The 18,979-nt window shown below is 34.9% G+C and overlaps 2 protein-coding genes across 6 annotated transcripts in view; one reads left to right on the top strand and one right to left on the bottom strand.

Moving 5' to 3' along the window:
• Positions 1-18,979, bottom strand: part of LOC120303883 (T-lymphocyte activation antigen CD80-like) — a 50,934-nt gene that overhangs the window by 19,987 nt on the left and 11,968 nt on the right. For 3 of the 5 annotated variants that reach the window (XM_039333774.1, XM_039333773.1, XM_039333772.1), the window contains one exon: positions 12,429-12,532. In XM_039333774.1, coding sequence (XP_039189708.1) covers positions 12,429-12,519 — 91 coding nt within the window. In that variant the 5' untranslated portion in view covers positions 12,520-12,532. Of the gene's footprint in view, positions 1-12,428; positions 12,533-14,963; positions 14,995-18,228; positions 18,239-18,979 lie in introns of those variants that run through there. The other 2 variants (XM_039333775.1, XM_039333776.1) reach the window with 2 other exon arrangements.
• ADPRH (ADP-ribosylarginine hydrolase) overlaps positions 8,794-18,979 on the top strand; it is a 33,011-nt gene continuing 22,825 nt past the window's right edge. The window contains exons 1-2 of the mRNA XM_039333770.1: positions 8,794-8,964; positions 10,468-10,634. The gene's annotated coding sequence lies outside the window, so the exon portion shown is untranslated. The remainder of the gene's footprint in view (positions 8,965-10,467; positions 10,635-18,979) is intronic.

Genomic DNA, 18,979 nt, shown 5'->3' with positions numbered 1-18,979 from the left:
TCCCAGCGTGGGATGTGTGTGGGAGCGGCAGGTGTACACGTGCACACACAGCTCCATTGGTGCAAGTGGTGGGAGTGCCCTCCACTCATGAAAGGGGAGCTTTGAATGCATGCATGCATTTGCCCATCGCTTGTGTGGCCTGGTACTTGGCTGCGACCCAGGGGTTGGGGAGCCCTGATCTGCAACATACAGTGTTAAGGACTACAACATCAATGTTGTACAATGTTTTGCATTTCTATATTGCTTACTGTCTCTTGCCTTTTTTTCAGCTGCCAAAGACCAACTCAAACTCCAAAGTGATACTAGAATTCAAGAAAAAAATAAGAATTCTACTCACTTGCTTTTTCCTATATCTTCTCTTTTTCTATGTTAGACTTACCATACTTACTGAGAGGCCACTAAAGCTTCTTTTGACTAATATGGATTTTGGTTTGCATTCCAACACCCAACTATTCAGCTTACAACTTGTTTCAAAGTCCCTAGATCATTTTGCTACAATATCAGGGCATCTGAGAAGGTTTAAGCCCAGCCAATGTCCTTTCTATAATTCATCTGTCCTCTTTACGTATTTCACAAAACACCATTTCTCTCAATATAAACTATGAGTGATAATTTTATTTTCTGTAGAATTCTATGGGGGCGGTGTGGTCAGCTGTGAACGGTAACCATACCAATATAGGAAATCAGCAAAGAATAACTCTGGATGTAGTTGTCTCAAAAGTATTTTTTCAAAAGGCAACTGGACTATGTTTTTTTCCTTGAGAAAGAAGACATTTCGCTTCTCACCCAAGAAATTTCATCAAGGGTGGGTACAGTTGTGTCAGAGAACCTTGTCTCTCCACTGTTCAGAAAAAGAGAACAAAAACCTTCTCGGCAAAACACACATAAGCTTGAATAGAGATACTGGAATTTTTTGGGGGTTAATGTCACTCCTATCTTTATAGACCATGAAAGTGTAACTTGAATGTGTTTAAAGCACAGAAGAAGTTTTCCAAAACACCAGAAGACAAGACAAGATCCATGGATGGAAACTAATCAAGGAGAGAAGCAATCTGGAATTAAGGAAAAACTTCCTAACAGTGAGAACAATTAACCAGTGAAACAGCTTGCCATTAAAAGCTGTGGATGCTTCATCACTGGAGGTTTTTAAGAAGAGACTGGACAGCCACTTGTCTAAAATGGTATAGAACAGGGGTGTCAAACTGCTGGCCCACGGGCCGGATGTGTCATGCCAAAACTGCGCCCACCCCATTGCCGACAATGGAAAAAAAGTCACGATATGGTCACGACACATCACGTGACGTTGCGAGTTTGACACCCCTGGTATAGAATCTCCTGCTTGAGCAGGGGGTTGGACTAGAAGACCTCCAAGGTCCTTTTCACCTCTATTCTGATTAATTAATATGTGTGGAGGGGGAGAAGGATGTGCCCACAGTTATTCAGCAAGTCCAATTACTTCTTGCTAAAGATGAAATACTTCAGCTGCATAGAAATTAATAGTAATCTAGATTACTTCTAGATCTTCTAAAAGCTCAATAAACATAGAAGGCTAAACATATGCTTGTATAAAAGCAATTGGGAAATACAAAAATAATGGAAATCGAATGGCATCATTGACTTTAACCCCAAAACTTAGAAACATGTGAACAATTGGCCCTGATAATTATAAACTGAACAAAACTGGCTGTGTACTTTAGCTACCTTTCAATGAAAGGGAACAAGATTGGTTTTCCTATTGATTTGTGCGCATCAAATTATACAAAAAAGATAGCATAAAGGAAACAATGTGATGTATGGTGGCCAAGGATTTGAACCTGGTGTCCTTGATGTACAGTATGTCCATCATTATAATCACTGTGTTCTCAATGTTATCATCTCTTTTACTTTTTCACTGCAAACAAACAGCATTACAGTTTTTTTGTGACTGCGTGTTATATTGCAACCAAAAGAAAGGAAATGAAAATATGTTTGGCCGCTGTACGTCTTTGCTGTCATCTCAAGGGAGAGCATGATATGTCATTACTCATCATAGTCAGCTTTAATTTTCAATAGGGGATTCCCTGAAAAAGTGAACTTCTGATATTTAAAAACACACCACAAAGAAAGAAGAAGTGCAGCCTACACTAGAAAGTAGTTTGGCACAGCAATGACTTCAGAATTGACATTTCTAGTGAAGGTACTCAAGTACAGAGATGTAAGGTCCATTTTAAACAAAGGCTATTTTTTTTTTTAAAAAAAGATCACCTCAAGTTTGTTTCTTGTATTAACATAACCATGTATCCAATTAATGCACAGGATTGACTACCTCTGCCTCCTCTCCAAAATCCCTGTGCTAGGATTATCATTCAATACTAAAATATCTACAGTACTATGTAGGGAATTACATTGTTGTAAACAACAAACATTCATATTTTTCATATAGCCTGGTTCTGTAGGACAACTGGCATCTGTAAGTAGCATTTTTGTTCATTCTCACTGATTTCCACTTCACTTGTATAGAAAAGTACCCATGATCGAGCTTTTCCATTGATACTAAAAGTAAACTATATCACTTTAAAAAATGCAAGTAACATATTTAGAAGCCTACACTTCATCTGATCACATTACTTGAAAAAAAATGGACACGTTTGCAGTGTATTTATTTTAGGTAAACAAAGAACAGTCCAAAATAGGATTATGCAAAACAAGTTAAAATTATATTCACTTAAACACAAGACACACACAAAGATAAATAAAACAAAACAATTCTGAGGTATATTAAAAATATCCAAAAAGCAAAATATGAATAATTCCTTACTGTATCTAAATTTCTTCAGCAGAAAACACAACTATTGACAAATATTACTTTAGCTATAGACCCCATACACTTGATATTCATAATAATTCTTCTACTGTGCTAGAGATCTTGATTAACAAAATGATGTGAGAGACTGTGGGGAAAGGGTGAGCAAAGGAAGAATGGCTGTAGGTGGGTATGAAAAGAGGAACCAGAATCCAGTGGTGAGTCCATGGCAAATAAACACTTTAAAGAGATTTTTCCATTAATTGGCTTGCTATGTGCTTCAGTTTTTATGATCATTAAAGATGCCTTTCTGAAATTCATATAGTTTTTGGTTTTTGAGTTTGTTAGCTATGTGAGTTTAGCACCACTGGTGATACCACTTCATTACCAGGCATGTCCCTTCAGAAGTGTGTGTGTATATTCATTCTCTGTCCAAGCTAAAAAAAGTAGCTCGTTAAAATGTTATTATTGCAAGAATTTGCCCAACTTTGCAACAGTATGGTTTATGTAAGACCTGTGATGTTAGCATTTTTGTTAATGTTAATATATAAATATACCAAAATTAATATTTTGCTACATATATTAAAAGAGGAGACGCGGTGGCTCAGTGGTTAAGACGCCGAGCTTGTCTGCGTAAAAGCTGAAAACCCAGGTTTGAGATCTGAGCGCTGAGTAGTGGGATGAGCTCCCATTGTTGCTTCAGTTCCTGCCCATCTAGCAGTTTGAAAGCAGGCAAATGTGAGTAGATAAATAAATAACACTTTGGTGGGAAGGTAATGGCGTTCCATGCATCTTAGTGTATAATGATGCTGGCCAATAATCATAGAAGTGTCTTCAAATGGACAATGCTGGCTCCCTTGGCTAAAAAACGGAGATGAACACTGTCTCCTAATGTTGGAAATGATTGAACAGAGGAAAACTTTACCTTTACCTTTATATGTTAAAATGGTTAAATTGGCTACTTGTTTCCAGCATATGTAGAATTAAGCAGTTTGTCAAGTAAATGAGAGTTAGGATAGATGTTGTTTTGCAGGATCACATATAGTACTGTAGTTTTCCCCCAAGAATTATATGCTGTTGACAGCTATATTCGAGGCAAAGAAAAATTCTAGAGTCCCATTCTAAATTACATCAGTAGGAAAAGATAAAGAGTTTGATGTCTACTCCAGAGAACCATTGCAGACTTAAGTGTAATAATACCCACCATGGCTTCTATTTTTTAAGTGGGACAGAAGCAAAACATTTCACACAATATGTAGTTTTGTAAAAGGTGAGAAATATAGCATACTACTCATGGTAGCTTTATTTTTATTTTTTTTCTCTTTAAGCAAAGGGAAATTGAATCTGACAAAGTATATTATTTTAAAGGTTTCTCCTACACAGGAGTAATTTTACACCCCCGCCCTCCAGCCCCCCATGCTTCTTCAGTATCCCTCTGGTGGAGGGAAGGAGACTGTTAATTCTTAATCTGGAAACCTCAAAAAGTGATTTAAAAGTAGGCTGGACAAAAATAAACATCCATTGCATCCTAAATCACTGCTCCTCCTTCCATAGTCTCAACCTTAAATTAGTTCAGTAACTGTCCTAAATGCATTTTCTCCTATAATAGGAGGGAGGGGGGATTGTTAAAAAAGAAATTCGGTCTAATGGTTAAGGCACCAGGCTAGAAACCAGAAGACTGTGAGTTATATATAGCCCTGCTTTAGGCATGAAAGCTGCCTGGATGACTTTGGGCCAACCTTTCTCTTTCAGCCCAATTCATCTCACAGGGTTCTGATAGGGGCGAATAGATGGAGGAAGGAGTATTAGATATATTTCCTACCTTTAGTTATTTATAAAAATAATAAAGGCAAGATATTAAATAGATAGATATATAAATAAAATGAAGATGCTGGTAAGGGAAAGCGTCTTCATTCCAACAAGTGCTTGTCAACATTCTTAGAATGATTGAAATTGGAGCCTCTGGGCAAAATACAAGATTACTCTTGTGATTAATTTGTGTATTTCCTATGTATGTAGCTATGTATGTTTGTGTATACACACACACACACACACACACACACACACACACACACAGACAGCATTATTTGAACTTTTGGGGAATTAGCTGAAGCTAATTCTAGTTAATCTAGAAGTTCCTTAAAAAACTGAATTCTTTGAGATATTCCTTCTCGAGTTTTGAATCCTCCAGATGTGTTCACTGTGAATACTACTATTGCCAACTAGTACAAGAAATTAAATTTGTACTCTAGTAGAGCTGGATGCCTGAAAAAAAAGTTAAGATTGTTCTAAGCTGTATCAGCTGTCTATCCAGTATAGCATTTTGTCTTACATAATTATTAAACATTTTTTAAAATTAACTCAGAAGAAAGATCTGAAAGCAAAAGCCCTTTCCCATCGCTGGCCCCACCACAAGTGATACAGAAGATACGGGTAAACCATATTCTGCTATCAAGACCAGCACCCAATATATCATAGCAAAACCTCTTAAATAATGACCATTATAATATATAAGGACTTTGGGCAATAACCAAAAAGCAACATCAAATCACATTATTTAAAATCTTAAAAATAAACAAAATAAGTATAATCATATTGTCTATAATTAAATACAATGGACCCCGGAGTCTATCAGTCTAACATGGAGAATAAAGCTACATTCTATAGTAATTAATTCAGGCTAAAAGGCTGTCTGAATAAATAACATTCATAATAACCAAATGGATCACTAGTATTAGTTGAAAAACACTATTTTTGATATATGGCAGGGAAAGCAGATTGTCTTGATAGTGATATGGGGGCAGTAGAGGACAACATCTTGTGTTCCTGTCCTTGAAAAACACTGAATAGATCATGCTCATGCTAGGAAAAACTACTTAATCAACCTAAGCGAGATACGATCTAAACAAATAAAACAATGGCCAGATTTTTTTTTTCCAGGAAAGGTTGTATCTTTCTACGAGCAAACTTGGATCAAGAAGCAATGCTAAATTGTGGAACTGATTCTTCTGAGAAAATGCTAACCATCACAAGCAAGCAACATTTTCTTCTTGTCCAGATGAAGTCCAGATACCAAGTACAGGAAGTCATTAATTTTCCAATTGCCACCCCTGAATATGAAGCAGCAGAAGAAAGATAAACCTGGCTCAGATATAATATTAAGCTATCATTCAGTATTATGGGAATGAACTGCAGTTTGCCTTTAACAGACAAAAGGCTATCATACAATTGTGAGAGGAGAAATCAAAAAGCTTTGAGTTTTAATGAAACTTTGTTTTTCAACTGCATCTGAATTAGGGAAAGCACTACCATTATCCTACTAGTGGTAGTGAATAAAATAGCATATGACACTAAAGTTGGAGTCTAATAAAATATACATTACTTTATACTTTTGCTCATTGATGCTTATTTGGAAAGACTCTTTCGGCATTCTTTGCAATCCTCATGGCATTACTGCAAACTTTAGTACATCACATATTATTCCTACCTAAAGTTATGATTAGAAAAATGTCCTCTTTAAGTAGATCTCACAGTTCAATTTCTTCTATTGTACAAACTTTCCAATAATGTGTTGTACGCCTTCATTCTAACCAGTTATCAATCCATAATTCTTGTTACTTCTCCTACTAATTTAATTCAGAAGGCCTTGATGAACTGCTTTATCAAAAATTTTAATAATTCCAAATATAATAATATCCCCAGCACCGTCTATCTGTAAATTTGTTGTTTGACTTTCCTTTTCAGAATTCATACATTCCTTCCAAGCAAATCTTGATTTTCTATATCATTTTATCATTTGTATATTCTCTATCAACCCACCTGAAACACACATCAACTTAAAGAAACAGAAATTAGTCTCCCCTACCAAGCTTACTTTAAAAAAAAATTACATTGTTTACTTTCCAGGCACCCAATGTGAAGGGAAAAGTTATACAAAGAGAAGCAATTTCACATTTCAGTTGCTTTTTAAAATTGGATTTTATTTTTAAAACAAAATATAGGGCAGTTTAGGTTAGCTTATAGGACACCAAAATTAAATTTTATTGTCTTAAAAGGTATTTTAAAAAATCCTGGTGATTGCAATCAATTATTTGGACATGACTTTGGAAGTAGTTTGCCATTGTTTGCTTCCTATGACTGAGAGTGTATGACTGGCTTTGTGCTTAAAACAGGAATTTATGGTCTCAAGAGTTCCTAGTAACTACTACACTGAACTGGTTCTTATAATATTCACTGGCACCCAGTTTTTTCTGGATCCAATTCAAGATGCTGCATTTAACCTAGGTAAGCCTTCAAGGCCTAGCATTGTGACATCTGAAGCAATGCTTCTTCCTACATTTCAGCCCCCCCTTTCAGAGGTGTAATGAGTGCTATCCAAATGTTAGCTTTTACAGCGGTAGCCTCTGACTTAAGGATGCTGCCCCCAGGAAGATATGATCTATCATCTGTTCTGTCTTTTGCTTGTTATGCAAATATATTTTATTCCCATTAAGCTTTTTAATAATAATGCTGTTGGGGTTATTGTGTTTATAATCTCTTTCCTTATTTTATTCTATATAATTTATGTGACATTTTAATGTACATTCAGTGGTGGAAAATTATAATTGCAATTACTGAATAAATTATTTGATTTTTTTTAAAAAATAAGAAGTGTTATATAAATATTTTAAATAAAGCAATGTATGTCATCAAACTATTTGATTGGCTAACTGGTTGGTTTCTTGCTTTTGATTTACCAAAGCAAGTATTTGTTGTATGGTTTTTCCCATTTTTATTTTGCTTTCCCTTTTGTTAAGTTTATTTGCTTTGCCAGAGTTTCTGTTCTTTCTGGACCATTTCATATTGTAAGTTCTTTCACTTTTCATTAGTGATCATTTAACTTTTAAATCACTGTGCTGGATTAGTTCCTGTGCTATCACCCACTCAGACCTTTATGTAACATTCTGAATCTGTTGTAGAATTTCCAAAGAGTTTTTCTTATTGATCAATCCCACCAAAAATTCATAACAACTCCACATGTCTCAGATGAGACATTTCAGACTACTGTTAATTATTTCCCTGATTTTTCTGAGCAATGAATTTAAATATGTTGATATGCCGGACTTTCTATGAGAAATCTTCCACTTATATAACAACTTGATAACTATGGATTCCACCCCCCACCAAGTGAATTAGTTTTGGAATATTTTAATAACTGAATAAGGAAGGAATGAATGAATGAATATAAAACACTTTCAAAAATTCTATAGAAAGTAATGTTCTAAAGAAATATTAAACATTATTTTCAAGAGCCCTTTGGTAACTTTAGTGTGAGATGTCAGAAATGGGTAATTTTGTAAAAAACTGGGGGAAGCCCATAAGGAGATAAATCATGGCGTGGGAGAATCCCTATGCTGGAAGGGAAACAACAAGAGTTGTTACAATGTTTTTGTTCCCATGAGACGTTAATTGCTATTCTTTGCTGACCGTATCATTAAACAGTTTTTGGTCACTGTTTCAGATAGTGGGGATGATGGCAATTGATTGTTCAACTCATCTTTCTTCTGAGACTCCTCTTGTACCAATGATTCATTTTATGACTAGATAAAGAGAATTAATCTATAAACAATATATTGGAGATAAAGGTAGAACCATTTCTTGTTTTTTTTTTCATAGTGAGAACTGACTAGTCAGTCTTCTTTCCATATCTTGGATATAAAGGCATATTCTCACATTCCCCTATACCATATGAACCATAGTGCAATAACTTGGTGACATATCAAGGCAACTTAAAGCCATCTTCAATTGTTCCAATTTTAAAGGAATGTCACCCCTCGTTTCCTGAAATCAGTTTTACTGTGGACATGATGTAAAATAATATGGTTGACAATGTGATCAGGGATTGGGATCTGCCCACTTCCTGTTATTCAATTATGGCTACTACACACATGCTGCCCCCTTCCTTTGGCACTGTTTTCCAAGGTCATTCTATTTTGGTCAGAAGTAGCATCTGCTTCTCTCTCTCTCTCTCTCTGCCCATGAGTGTCCTTTTTCTGTTGCTTCAAGGTACATCGTGTTTGTAAGCTGTTTATATTAAATGTAGATATTAAGATATGTTAATAGCATGGCAAACTGTCAGACTCAGGAAAATCTGGGAAAACAGCTTCCCCCCCCCCAAGTTGTTCCATGAATACAAAGACTTGGTGAGTAAAGAATTGGCATGTCTCTTTCTACTTTTCCTGAGAGTATTTCATGTAATGAACCATCACATTGTCTTAACTTACCAGCACATTTTAACTTTAAAATATGAGTTCAGCATTTTTTCAGAAGAGTTGTAAAGTCTTATTTAAAAATAAGTTTAAAAAAGCTTTTGTACATTATATTAGTGTGTTTATACAGTTTTAATAATACTATTAATGTTAATAGGGGTTTTACAGAACTGATTATGTGCATAATTTAATTACTACTTCATCTGATCAGTTCTTTCTTTGATGAACCTTTTTTTCTCTTTTTTCCTTTTCTTTTTACTTCCCTATCTTGATCCATAAAGGTAATCTGAGTTACATACTAACAGTTTTGTGTGTACAATTGGTAATATTTATAAAATATTAGAATGGGAAATAACCATTTGAATCACTGTTTCCTTCAGAATTATGTAGGCTTAAATTACAGAGTTATTTTCATATTGAAAACAAAAACAGATCTGTCCAATTTTCTTGCTTCCCCAACTAGACAAAATTAAGGTAATGAGAAAATTGTTTAATTACATTGGTCCTTTAGAGATATTATTATTAAAAATAATTTAGATTGCAACGACAAAGTAGTTACAAACCATTAATCTTTATAATCTTTAATCTTTATAAGAAGTTACTGGAGGAAGTTCTTTAAGTTCATCCCAAGAAAAGAACAATGACAAAATATAACCATTTTGAAACTCTGAAGAGGGGTAAATGATACTAATTTGTTAAGGTTATTCAATGAACTGGGATATGCACAATTTTATAAGATCCACCCACATAGGTTTGCTACTCCTACATCTTTGAGTTAATGAGAGAAAAGATCCATATTTTCTAAATCATCTCTTCATGTTCCCTCTTGTAATTTCTCTATTCTTACAAGTTTGTTCATTTGAGGCTTTTCATTGTATATTACAAGAACTGGAAAAGTCTGTTCAATTCTTTCTCCCTATCATGCATAGATAATTCCTATCATGTTCTATCTCAGTCATCTTTTTTTTACATTAAAAGACCAAATATTTTTAAATTTCCGTCTGGGAAATGTCTGAAGCTCTTGATCTTTTTAGCTACAGAATGTTTCTAGCCCTATGGTTTCCTTTTAAGGGCTGAAAGCTAGAACATTGTACTATGGTAGGATGCACACTACCATCACGAGATAACGTAAATAGGTAATTACTGACATTGTCAGTTAATTGGATGAATCCAAAAGAAACTGGTGGGAATTCCAAATTCTACTGTATCCATCCACACAAAAGGCTTTACAAGCAGTTTTATTTTTAATCTGTTTCCTGTTCATTCTGCCACAGAATCTGATTCTTCCCCAAGGCTGTTAACAAGTGATTTGAGGAGGATGGCTTTAAAGAGGGTGGGGTAGGTTCATATTACCCAAGTAGGAGGCACTGTGATTTACAGGAATTTTTGTGTGTTTTCTTGATTTTTTAAAAAAATCTTAATGTGTTTACTTTATAGCTCCCATTTCAGTTTTTCTCCGCTTCCTATTCTCATTGTGGTGGAAAACTCTATCTTCAGATTTCAGCATTCATGATGAAGGACCAAGGATCTCAAAGAATAGAGTCACAGACCACAGTTTGCCTATCTCTGTTTCATACTATCAAAACCTCCAGTATATTAATGAGGTAAGACATCTTTCAAGACCATTGCAAATTATCCTTCTGCTAAAATTGGCAACCTATAGTCCCCATCTTCCCCCCTCCCCCACTGTACTCAGAATGCCTCTCAGGAAAATAATTAATTTCAATAATATAATTGTTCCCTAGTTTGTGGAAGTGAGAAATTCAACTGAAAGGTAGTGTATGCCTTCAAACACCTTTTGCATGGTTGAAAAAGATAATCACAATCAAATATACACTATTCTTTTCAAAGGGGACAAAAACAGATAATCCTGATCCTGTCAATACATGGTGCAATCTTACACCCTGTGAATTTCAACTCCCCTGCATTCATTCATTCATTCATTCATTCATTCATTCATTCATTCATTCATTTAATCATTCATTCATTCAAATTTATCTGTTGCCCATCTCATATCCAATGACTCTTACATCATAACAATAAGAATCTCAATGATGCAATTAGTGGAGGTGATGCTTCTAGACATTATTTGTTGTAACCTTCTGCATGTTCTTATTGCTTCTTCAATCTTTTTTCTTTACATAAAAAAAATAATTACAGAGGAAAGTGTAGGAGAAGAGAGACACAGCTGGGGTCAGAGTCAAGAGAGGAATGCAATGGTTGTGTTCCCATAGGCAGTCCAAGTCCAGCCCCTCTTGAATTTCATTAACTCTTATCTTGCACCAGTTTAGTGCTGACTAGATTCTTGTGAATAGGTATGAGTTTTATTGGATCTTAAAGTGTGGTTCCCATTTTTTGTCCCTGACAGAATGGCAAATCATTTGAGAAAATATTTTTTATCAAAGAATTTTATTTGTATATAAAAGATAAAAGATGAGCACCAGGAAATAAAACAATTAAATGTTTAATAAATAGAAAACCTAGCTTTCGATGGCTGTATTGCTGTCATCATCGTCAGGGTGTAAAAAACCAGAGGGTGGGGGAGCTTGCTTATAAGCACAAACGTGCCTGCACACGGCTCATAGACCTCGTTACGGGGCCTGGTCGATTGATCCTTCTATCACTCATATATCATATATGGGAGGATCAATCGACCAGGCCCCGTAATGAGGTCTATGAGCCGTGTGCAGGTGCGTTTGTGCTTATAAGCAAGCTCTCCCACCCTCTGGTTTTTTACACCCTGACGATGATGGCAGCAATACAGCCATCGAAAGCTAGGTTTTCTATTTATTAAACATTTAATTATTTATTTCCTGGTGCTCATCTTTTATCTTTTAAATATGCATACATCCAGGAAGCTACGTTCTTCAATTTTTAGTCTAATTCTTAATATATATATATTCATAGCTATATTTAATGTAGCAAACCAACCAATAAAGAACAAATAAACAAACCATAATTACCATGACTCTTTTTCAAACCTCTTGTACTATGGCTGATATTTTTGAGGCACTGCATTTCTCACATAAATGAAATATTATTTAAGAACCTGGGAAAGTCCCCAAATCCCATCCCTACCTGTAAGTGGAAGCTGAAAGAGATTGGCTTAGCTAGCACATGATGTCAGTTTATGCCTAGTCCTGTTCATTAGGCAGTTTCACAGCAAAGGTGAAATTCAGACAGGTACCTTCTGACTCTAGAAGTGATTCCTCTGTCTAGTCCTTAGATGTTCATTGCTAAGTGGTAATGAATTACTGCTGTGAAGAAAAGCTGAGGCCATTTCTAAATGTATATAGCCATTCTATATTTTATATAGAATTCTATATACCATTCTAATTGTAACAAGCAAGGTAGATCAAGAGATGGTCTTCTATGTTTAAGGATGTACACTGACTTACCTGAATCACTATGCAGAAGCTTAAAGAGACAAAGCCAGAAAAATCCCTTTAAGCTGAACAATTTTGGCTCAGTCTTTGGCGTATGCATCATTTCTTCAGTTTACCTGAACAGAAGCAACAAAAGAGCAAGAAGTTACAAAAAGCAAAATAAAAGCAAAAGTAAAAATGGTATAATTCACCCTTTCCTAATGTCATTATCCTTGTAAAAAGCAAAAGTAAAAATGGTATAATTCACCCTTTCCTAATGTCATTATCCTTGTGACATCTGGATTTGTAGTCTGCATTTCCTATAAATCTCAAATTTGGTCATGCTGGTTGGGAATTTTAGAAGATACAGTTTAATACATGCAGAGAACACAAGAATGCACAAGGCTAATTTGGATAAGATTATAGACAAATATACCAATTGTTGCAGCCTAATAATGTAGCCCCCCTCCCTCAATTATTATTTTTTCACCTCTGTAGAAATACTCTGTATTGAATGTGTTTAGTTAATGGTTAATTAAAATATTGGTGAAACATAGACTTCAAAGATATAAAATTACTGTTTGAAAGATATTATGTAATTGACATAGAAATAGCAAATAAGTGTTAAATCAAATTTCAAGAATCAGACCTAGATTTATCTACAGTAATCCACAAATTCATCACTATACTGTGGGTTAAAAGATGAAAAATACATGTAAAAACATACAAAATATATATTTTGGAATATATGTTTGTATGCACAGAAAAATGCAGTTCTCTCTCTCTCTCTCACACACACACACACAGAGAGACACACACACACAGACAGACAGACAGACAGACACACACACACACACACACACACACACACACACACAAAGACATACAATCAGAATCAGTCCTAAAACAAATACTTTGGAGCCTGGTCTGAAAACAGACCAAAAATTAATAGAATGATACCTGTAATATGAAGAACTTGAGCAAATATACAATACTGAGGAAAAAAAACAGGTAACAATGAATTTAGAGGCAATGGGAAATGGGAAAAATTAGGATAGATTATAGAAATTCAGATTTAAATAGGAACTGAGGTAAAATTAAATTGTGTTAATGTAGTGCTGTATGTGATTTGAATTCAAGATTCTATAAATACCCAGAAACAGGTAAGAACCATTTTAATTTCCGTATGTTTTAGGAGAGGTTATTAAGAGGTCAGAAAGAAGACATCAGTAATATTGGGATGGTAAAGGTTCAAAAATGAAAAACTTATGTGGAAATATGAAAGAAATAACATTAAGATTGAAGTAGCGTATCAGTCGTCATCAAGTGTACAATAAAAAGTTGTATCAGGAAGAAAAAGAAAACTAAATATTTGTTGTTTCCAGTGGAAATTAATTATTAGAATGGATTGATTAAAATATTTAGGAACAAACAAACAGCTATGGCTGGATCTCAATAATGAGTTCCAAGCCCCTCTCTGCAAATCAGGCAGTCACCAGGTGAGTAGAGGGTAACTAGTGGCCTAGATCAGAAGTCCCCAACCTAGGCTGGCTGAGGAATTCTGGAAGTTGAAGTCCACAAAGTCTTAAAGTTGCCAAGGTTGGAGACCACTGGCCTAGATAACAGCAGTGATTTCAGCAATAAGAACCTTTGTTAGCATAGGAATATGGATAAACTGCTAATGGTCACTGCAGCATCTTATCTTTCTTATTTTTAAACAATGAAAGTTTTTCCACATTGCTGAAATAAAGTGCTATCCACCCCTGCTTGAATTAGCAGAAATCTACTTGACTCAGAATCTGCTCATTTCTCATTCTTAAACACCTCTATTTTCAGTACCGCTCAACTCATGTTCTTTCAGGATAATCCATTACAAAATGTGAAAGATTTGACCCAGCTTGAGGCTGTCCTTAGATGGAATCAATTTAAGCCTATTTCACTCATAGGTGCTTGGCAAGTTGAAGTCAACATCATAGCGATATTGCAGAAACATATCTTTCCAGTGCATGTTTTTCTAAGGCTTAATAAATTCATTCATTCATTCATTCATTCATTCATTCATTCATTCATTCATTCATCCATTCAATTAATTTCAGGATCACATGACTTCTGGAAGGCTTCAAGTGGTTCATAATTAGGTGTTGTTTGCATGTATCTACACGTACTTATGGCTGTTTATTAAATTGGTTGTTTTTCTTCTTCCAAATATATAATCTATAACAAATGGTTCTTATTCCCAAGTTATTTTAATGCTATACAACTAAAATAATTACGTATTTAGAAGGAACCCTTGGAAAACCATTAAATCCAAGGCTAATATTATCTAGGTGCTATTTTTGTGAAAGTGGTTGGAGGAAAAAATTGCTAGGTACATTTCCTTTCATATTTTAAAATGTTCCTAACAAAGAAAGGAATTGAAAAGGGGAAGGAAAATTCTAAATTTTGATGAAATAATAGATTAAATGGACCTTAGTTCTCCATAAATAATCAGTTCTGAATTATCTATTTGGAGTACAGCAAAAGATAGCAAGGATAAGGAAGCAAGAAAATCCTTTATAATCAACTTACAGTAAGCAGAATCTGTGATTAGTCGCTTGCACTACAAATCAACACTCTTCTTTCAGCTGTCTGATTTACAAAGTCCCAAGTCACTAATTCTTTAAATGATCATAGCAAAAGGTTAAAAAAAAACTAAATGTACCACCCACACAACTTCTCTTTTTCGATGTCTGAAATATTGCAGCTTTCATCAACACTTTCCATTTCATGAGAGACAGGCTGATAAATCTAGCAATTGTACTAATCAGCAATATGATCCTTAAGGAAGTGTTTCTGAGTTATAAATACAAATTAGTAAATGTAACCTTGATGTACTAACTGCAACCTTGTTGCACTTCTATATCGCAAATATCTCACGTTATACAGACAACTTCCTAAATTGTATTGTTTTCCATTTAGTTTTCAGTGTTATGTCATTAAGTCACATGCACATAAACTTCCTTGTTAATTTTCCAGAGGGGATTATACGCATTTTAAATTCCATGCATTTTATGAACTCCTTAAGAGTCAAAATTGCTGGCTATTTATTTAGTCAGGACTATGTACAGTACACTGTATGTAAATGCTGCTTTAGGTAGAATGAAAATAAAATTACGTAGTCCAAAAGAGCCAGTGGTATACCTATTAGATTTCAGTTTTAATTATATAATGGGGAGGGGAAGCCCACTTTTTAGACCAGATGTCTCCAACCCAATTTTTCCAAAAATGTTGCAGTTACAAACTTCTGAGGACTGGCTATACTGATTGGATATTCTGAGAGTTATAATAAGGCTATTTGGAAATCATTAGATTGGGGAAATGATTCCTACTACATTTTGGTGTCCTTCCTAAGTATTCTACTAAAAGGGCTCCAAAATCTAAAATCATTAGCACCACCGAAAATGCCCCTTAAATATATTTGGAAAAAAACAAGAATGATGTGAGTAATAAATGAAAACATTTATTTATTGAAAATATATATCACTACCGATCTACTCTGGGTGGTAAGCAATCTATTTGCTTATATAGACACATATAATTTTTAATGTTGATAACATGTATCTCACAATTCTAAGACCAACATTAAAATGATTCGGGACAATAAAGAAAAACCAAGACACTGTATCAATTTCAGAACTGATAACTGATATATAACTGATATATATAACTGAAACAGATATATTGGGCACCTTTAACATCCTGACACTAATATCTGGAGAAAAAGCCATCTTTTAATCACCTTCCAGGAGGCTAAGAAGGTCAGAACCTTCAGATCTTAAAATCCATAATCAAGACAAGACAACAATACTCTACTAGTATTCTTTTTAATATTTGCTATGTATTAGATAAAAAGGAATCCCAGTAACGCATAAACTTTTATGACAGATTGTATCTTCTTGTTTGGTGTGAAAAGGTAGCATTATGATGTGATTTGAGGACTGTTTGTGTTTTCATCTACTTGAATAACGGAAATGTTATCTGTCTGTGGAGATTTTCAGTCATCTAGATCTTAGTTGTCTCAAGAGTGTTTTTTCAAAAGGCAACTGGACTGTTCTTTTCCCTGATTTCTTTTTTACTGATAGATACCTATCTTTCCATCCCTCCATCATCAGAACCAATGAAGTTTCTTGGATGAGAAGTAAAACGTTTTCTTCTTCCTCAAGGAAAAAAAATAAATAAAACAGTCCAGTTGCCTTTTAAAAAAACATCTTTGAGAAAAAAAAGTTATCTGTTTAAATAATGTGATAAATTGTGCCTGGGCAGGTTTTCCTCTGTAAACTATAAAGCTCAGAATGGTTTTTCTGAGCATTTTTGTTTTCAAAAACTGAGAGATTGGTTAGTCTTTTGTCTAAACTCTTTTCATTTCCTTTATCTAAACTTATATATTGTATGGATTGTTTTTAATAGATTGACAGGACAGTAGAACATGTATTTGTATTAACTACAGACAAAGGGAGGATTTTTAGAAACCAGATTTACCATAAGTTCTGAGAGTACTGAATACAATGGACCAGAGCATTTTCAGTATTTTACAAGAGAGACAGGGTTAGGGATGAGTCAGTAAAGTATTGAGAATGTATAAGATTGTGACTTTGAAGCATTAACCTTAAAGTCCATTAGATCCTCCTTAAAATCTGATCAATTGTTTTCAGAATAAACTTATTTTCCGTGAAGCTAACACATATTGTAGCTGAAAGGGGAAGCATGCCTTATAAGAATATTCGTACAGAAAGAGGAAGATTCTCAGCATCAGGCACATTTAAGAACATTATTAACAGTAATAATGATAAACTCAAAGAACTCTAGAGGAAAATAATGAAATAATTATGCAAGCATAAAAATAAAATTAAACCAATACAGTTCCAACAACCAGAAATGAAACATGCAGGAAAAAAACACAATAGCAATAATACTGAAAACTAAATAAAAATATGAAAAATAAAGGCAAACAATTAGTTGATGACTTGTAAGCTTCCAACATATTTCTCTAGGAGAGAGTAATATATCAGGATATTCTCAAGCGTTATAGAAAGATACAAATCTTTTAAAGAAAACCCTAAATGGTTGAGACACACATACACACACACAATTATTCAGCAGGCTATTAAGAATATTTTGCCTCATGTTTTGCAGAATTAAAAAGATTTTTTTTTAAAAAAAAAAGGAGCAAATTTTGCAAAATGACCACTAAAGACACTTGAATTAGAAGTGCAGAACTGCAGAACATTAAGCGGGAGAATATGACATCCTGGAAGGAAGTATGGTTATTGTGCCAGAGTAGGAAATAAGATATCACTCTAACATATTATATCACTGTGTATGGGGGGGGGATTTCCTGCTCCCTGTGTTTTCCCATAATAATTCCATCCAGAGCTATTAACTTGAGATGAACGGCCATATAAATTGAATAAATAAATACATACATAAATAAAACTCCATGCTTTTCTTTGTTGTTACCAAAATCTATACAGAAACCTCATTTGCTTTTTCAAGTGCATCCCTAGAGCAGGGAAAGGGTTGCCTCAGATTGGATGAGATTGAATCTAACCACTGGAGATGTGGGTGTGAGATTAGCTTTCCTTTCCCATGCAACACAACAGTTAAGGGGCTGTCCTAATACCAGAGGAAATCATCAGGTGCCTTGAGCAGTCATGATGTCTCAGCCTCATTTGCATCACAGGGGAGTTCTTTAACAGGAGATTGTTCTACAAAATATTTCTAAAGGAAAGCAGGGAGTCAAAGTTGACAAGTAAGCAACTAAATATAAAAAGAGATAGGGATGATTTGCACGCACCTTACCATGTGTGCCTCCATAGAATGATTATATGTCATCAAAGTATTTTTAATCCTTAGTGACCATATAGACTTTTTCCCCAAGAGCTTGTTGCAGATGAGCCCTGGAGCCTTGCAGACTGATATCACTGCCCATAATCAGATGGCATAAAAGCATGTCTTGTTCCTTGCTTACTGGCAAAAAAACAAAAAAACAAAAACCCAAGTCAGCTACCCTGTCCATTTGGCTTGTGGTCTGTCATTAAATTGCCAACTATCATCCAGGAACTGACTAGCTGCATTTGGCCTGGTTCTCTTTTTGCTGGCAAGCAATAAGTACTATAAGTTTGTATTGTACACAGAGGTAAAGGTTTCCCCTGTCCAGTTGTGTTTGATTCTAAGGAGTGGTGCACACCTCTGTTTCTTGGCAGAGGGAGCCAGCGTTGTCCAAAGACATTTCTGTGGTCATGTGGCCAACATGATTATATGCTGAGCCGCACAGAACACTGTTACCTTCCCACCAAAGTGGTGTCTATTTATATAGTCACATTTGCATGCTTTTGAACTGTTAGGTGGACAGGAGCTGGGGAAAATAACAGAAACTCACCCTGTCGAATGACATGCTCAGATCTTGAACCTGGGCTGTTGACTTTCCAGCAGGCAAGCCCAGTATCTTAACCAGTGAGCAATTCATTTGGAATAGCTGAAAATGGTAAAAACTTCTGTACTTTACCAGAATTTCATGCTATATATTAAGCAAAACAGGAACAATG

The sequence above is a fragment of the Crotalus tigris genome, unplaced genomic scaffold, assembly GCF_016545835.1.
Source record: "Crotalus tigris isolate CLP2741 ecotype Arizona unplaced genomic scaffold, ASM1654583v1 scf7180000024508.2633422, whole genome shotgun sequence".
Lineage (NCBI taxonomy): Eukaryota > Metazoa > Chordata > Lepidosauria > Squamata > Viperidae > Crotalus > Crotalus tigris.
This window is presented reverse-complemented; position numbering and strand designations above follow the sequence as displayed.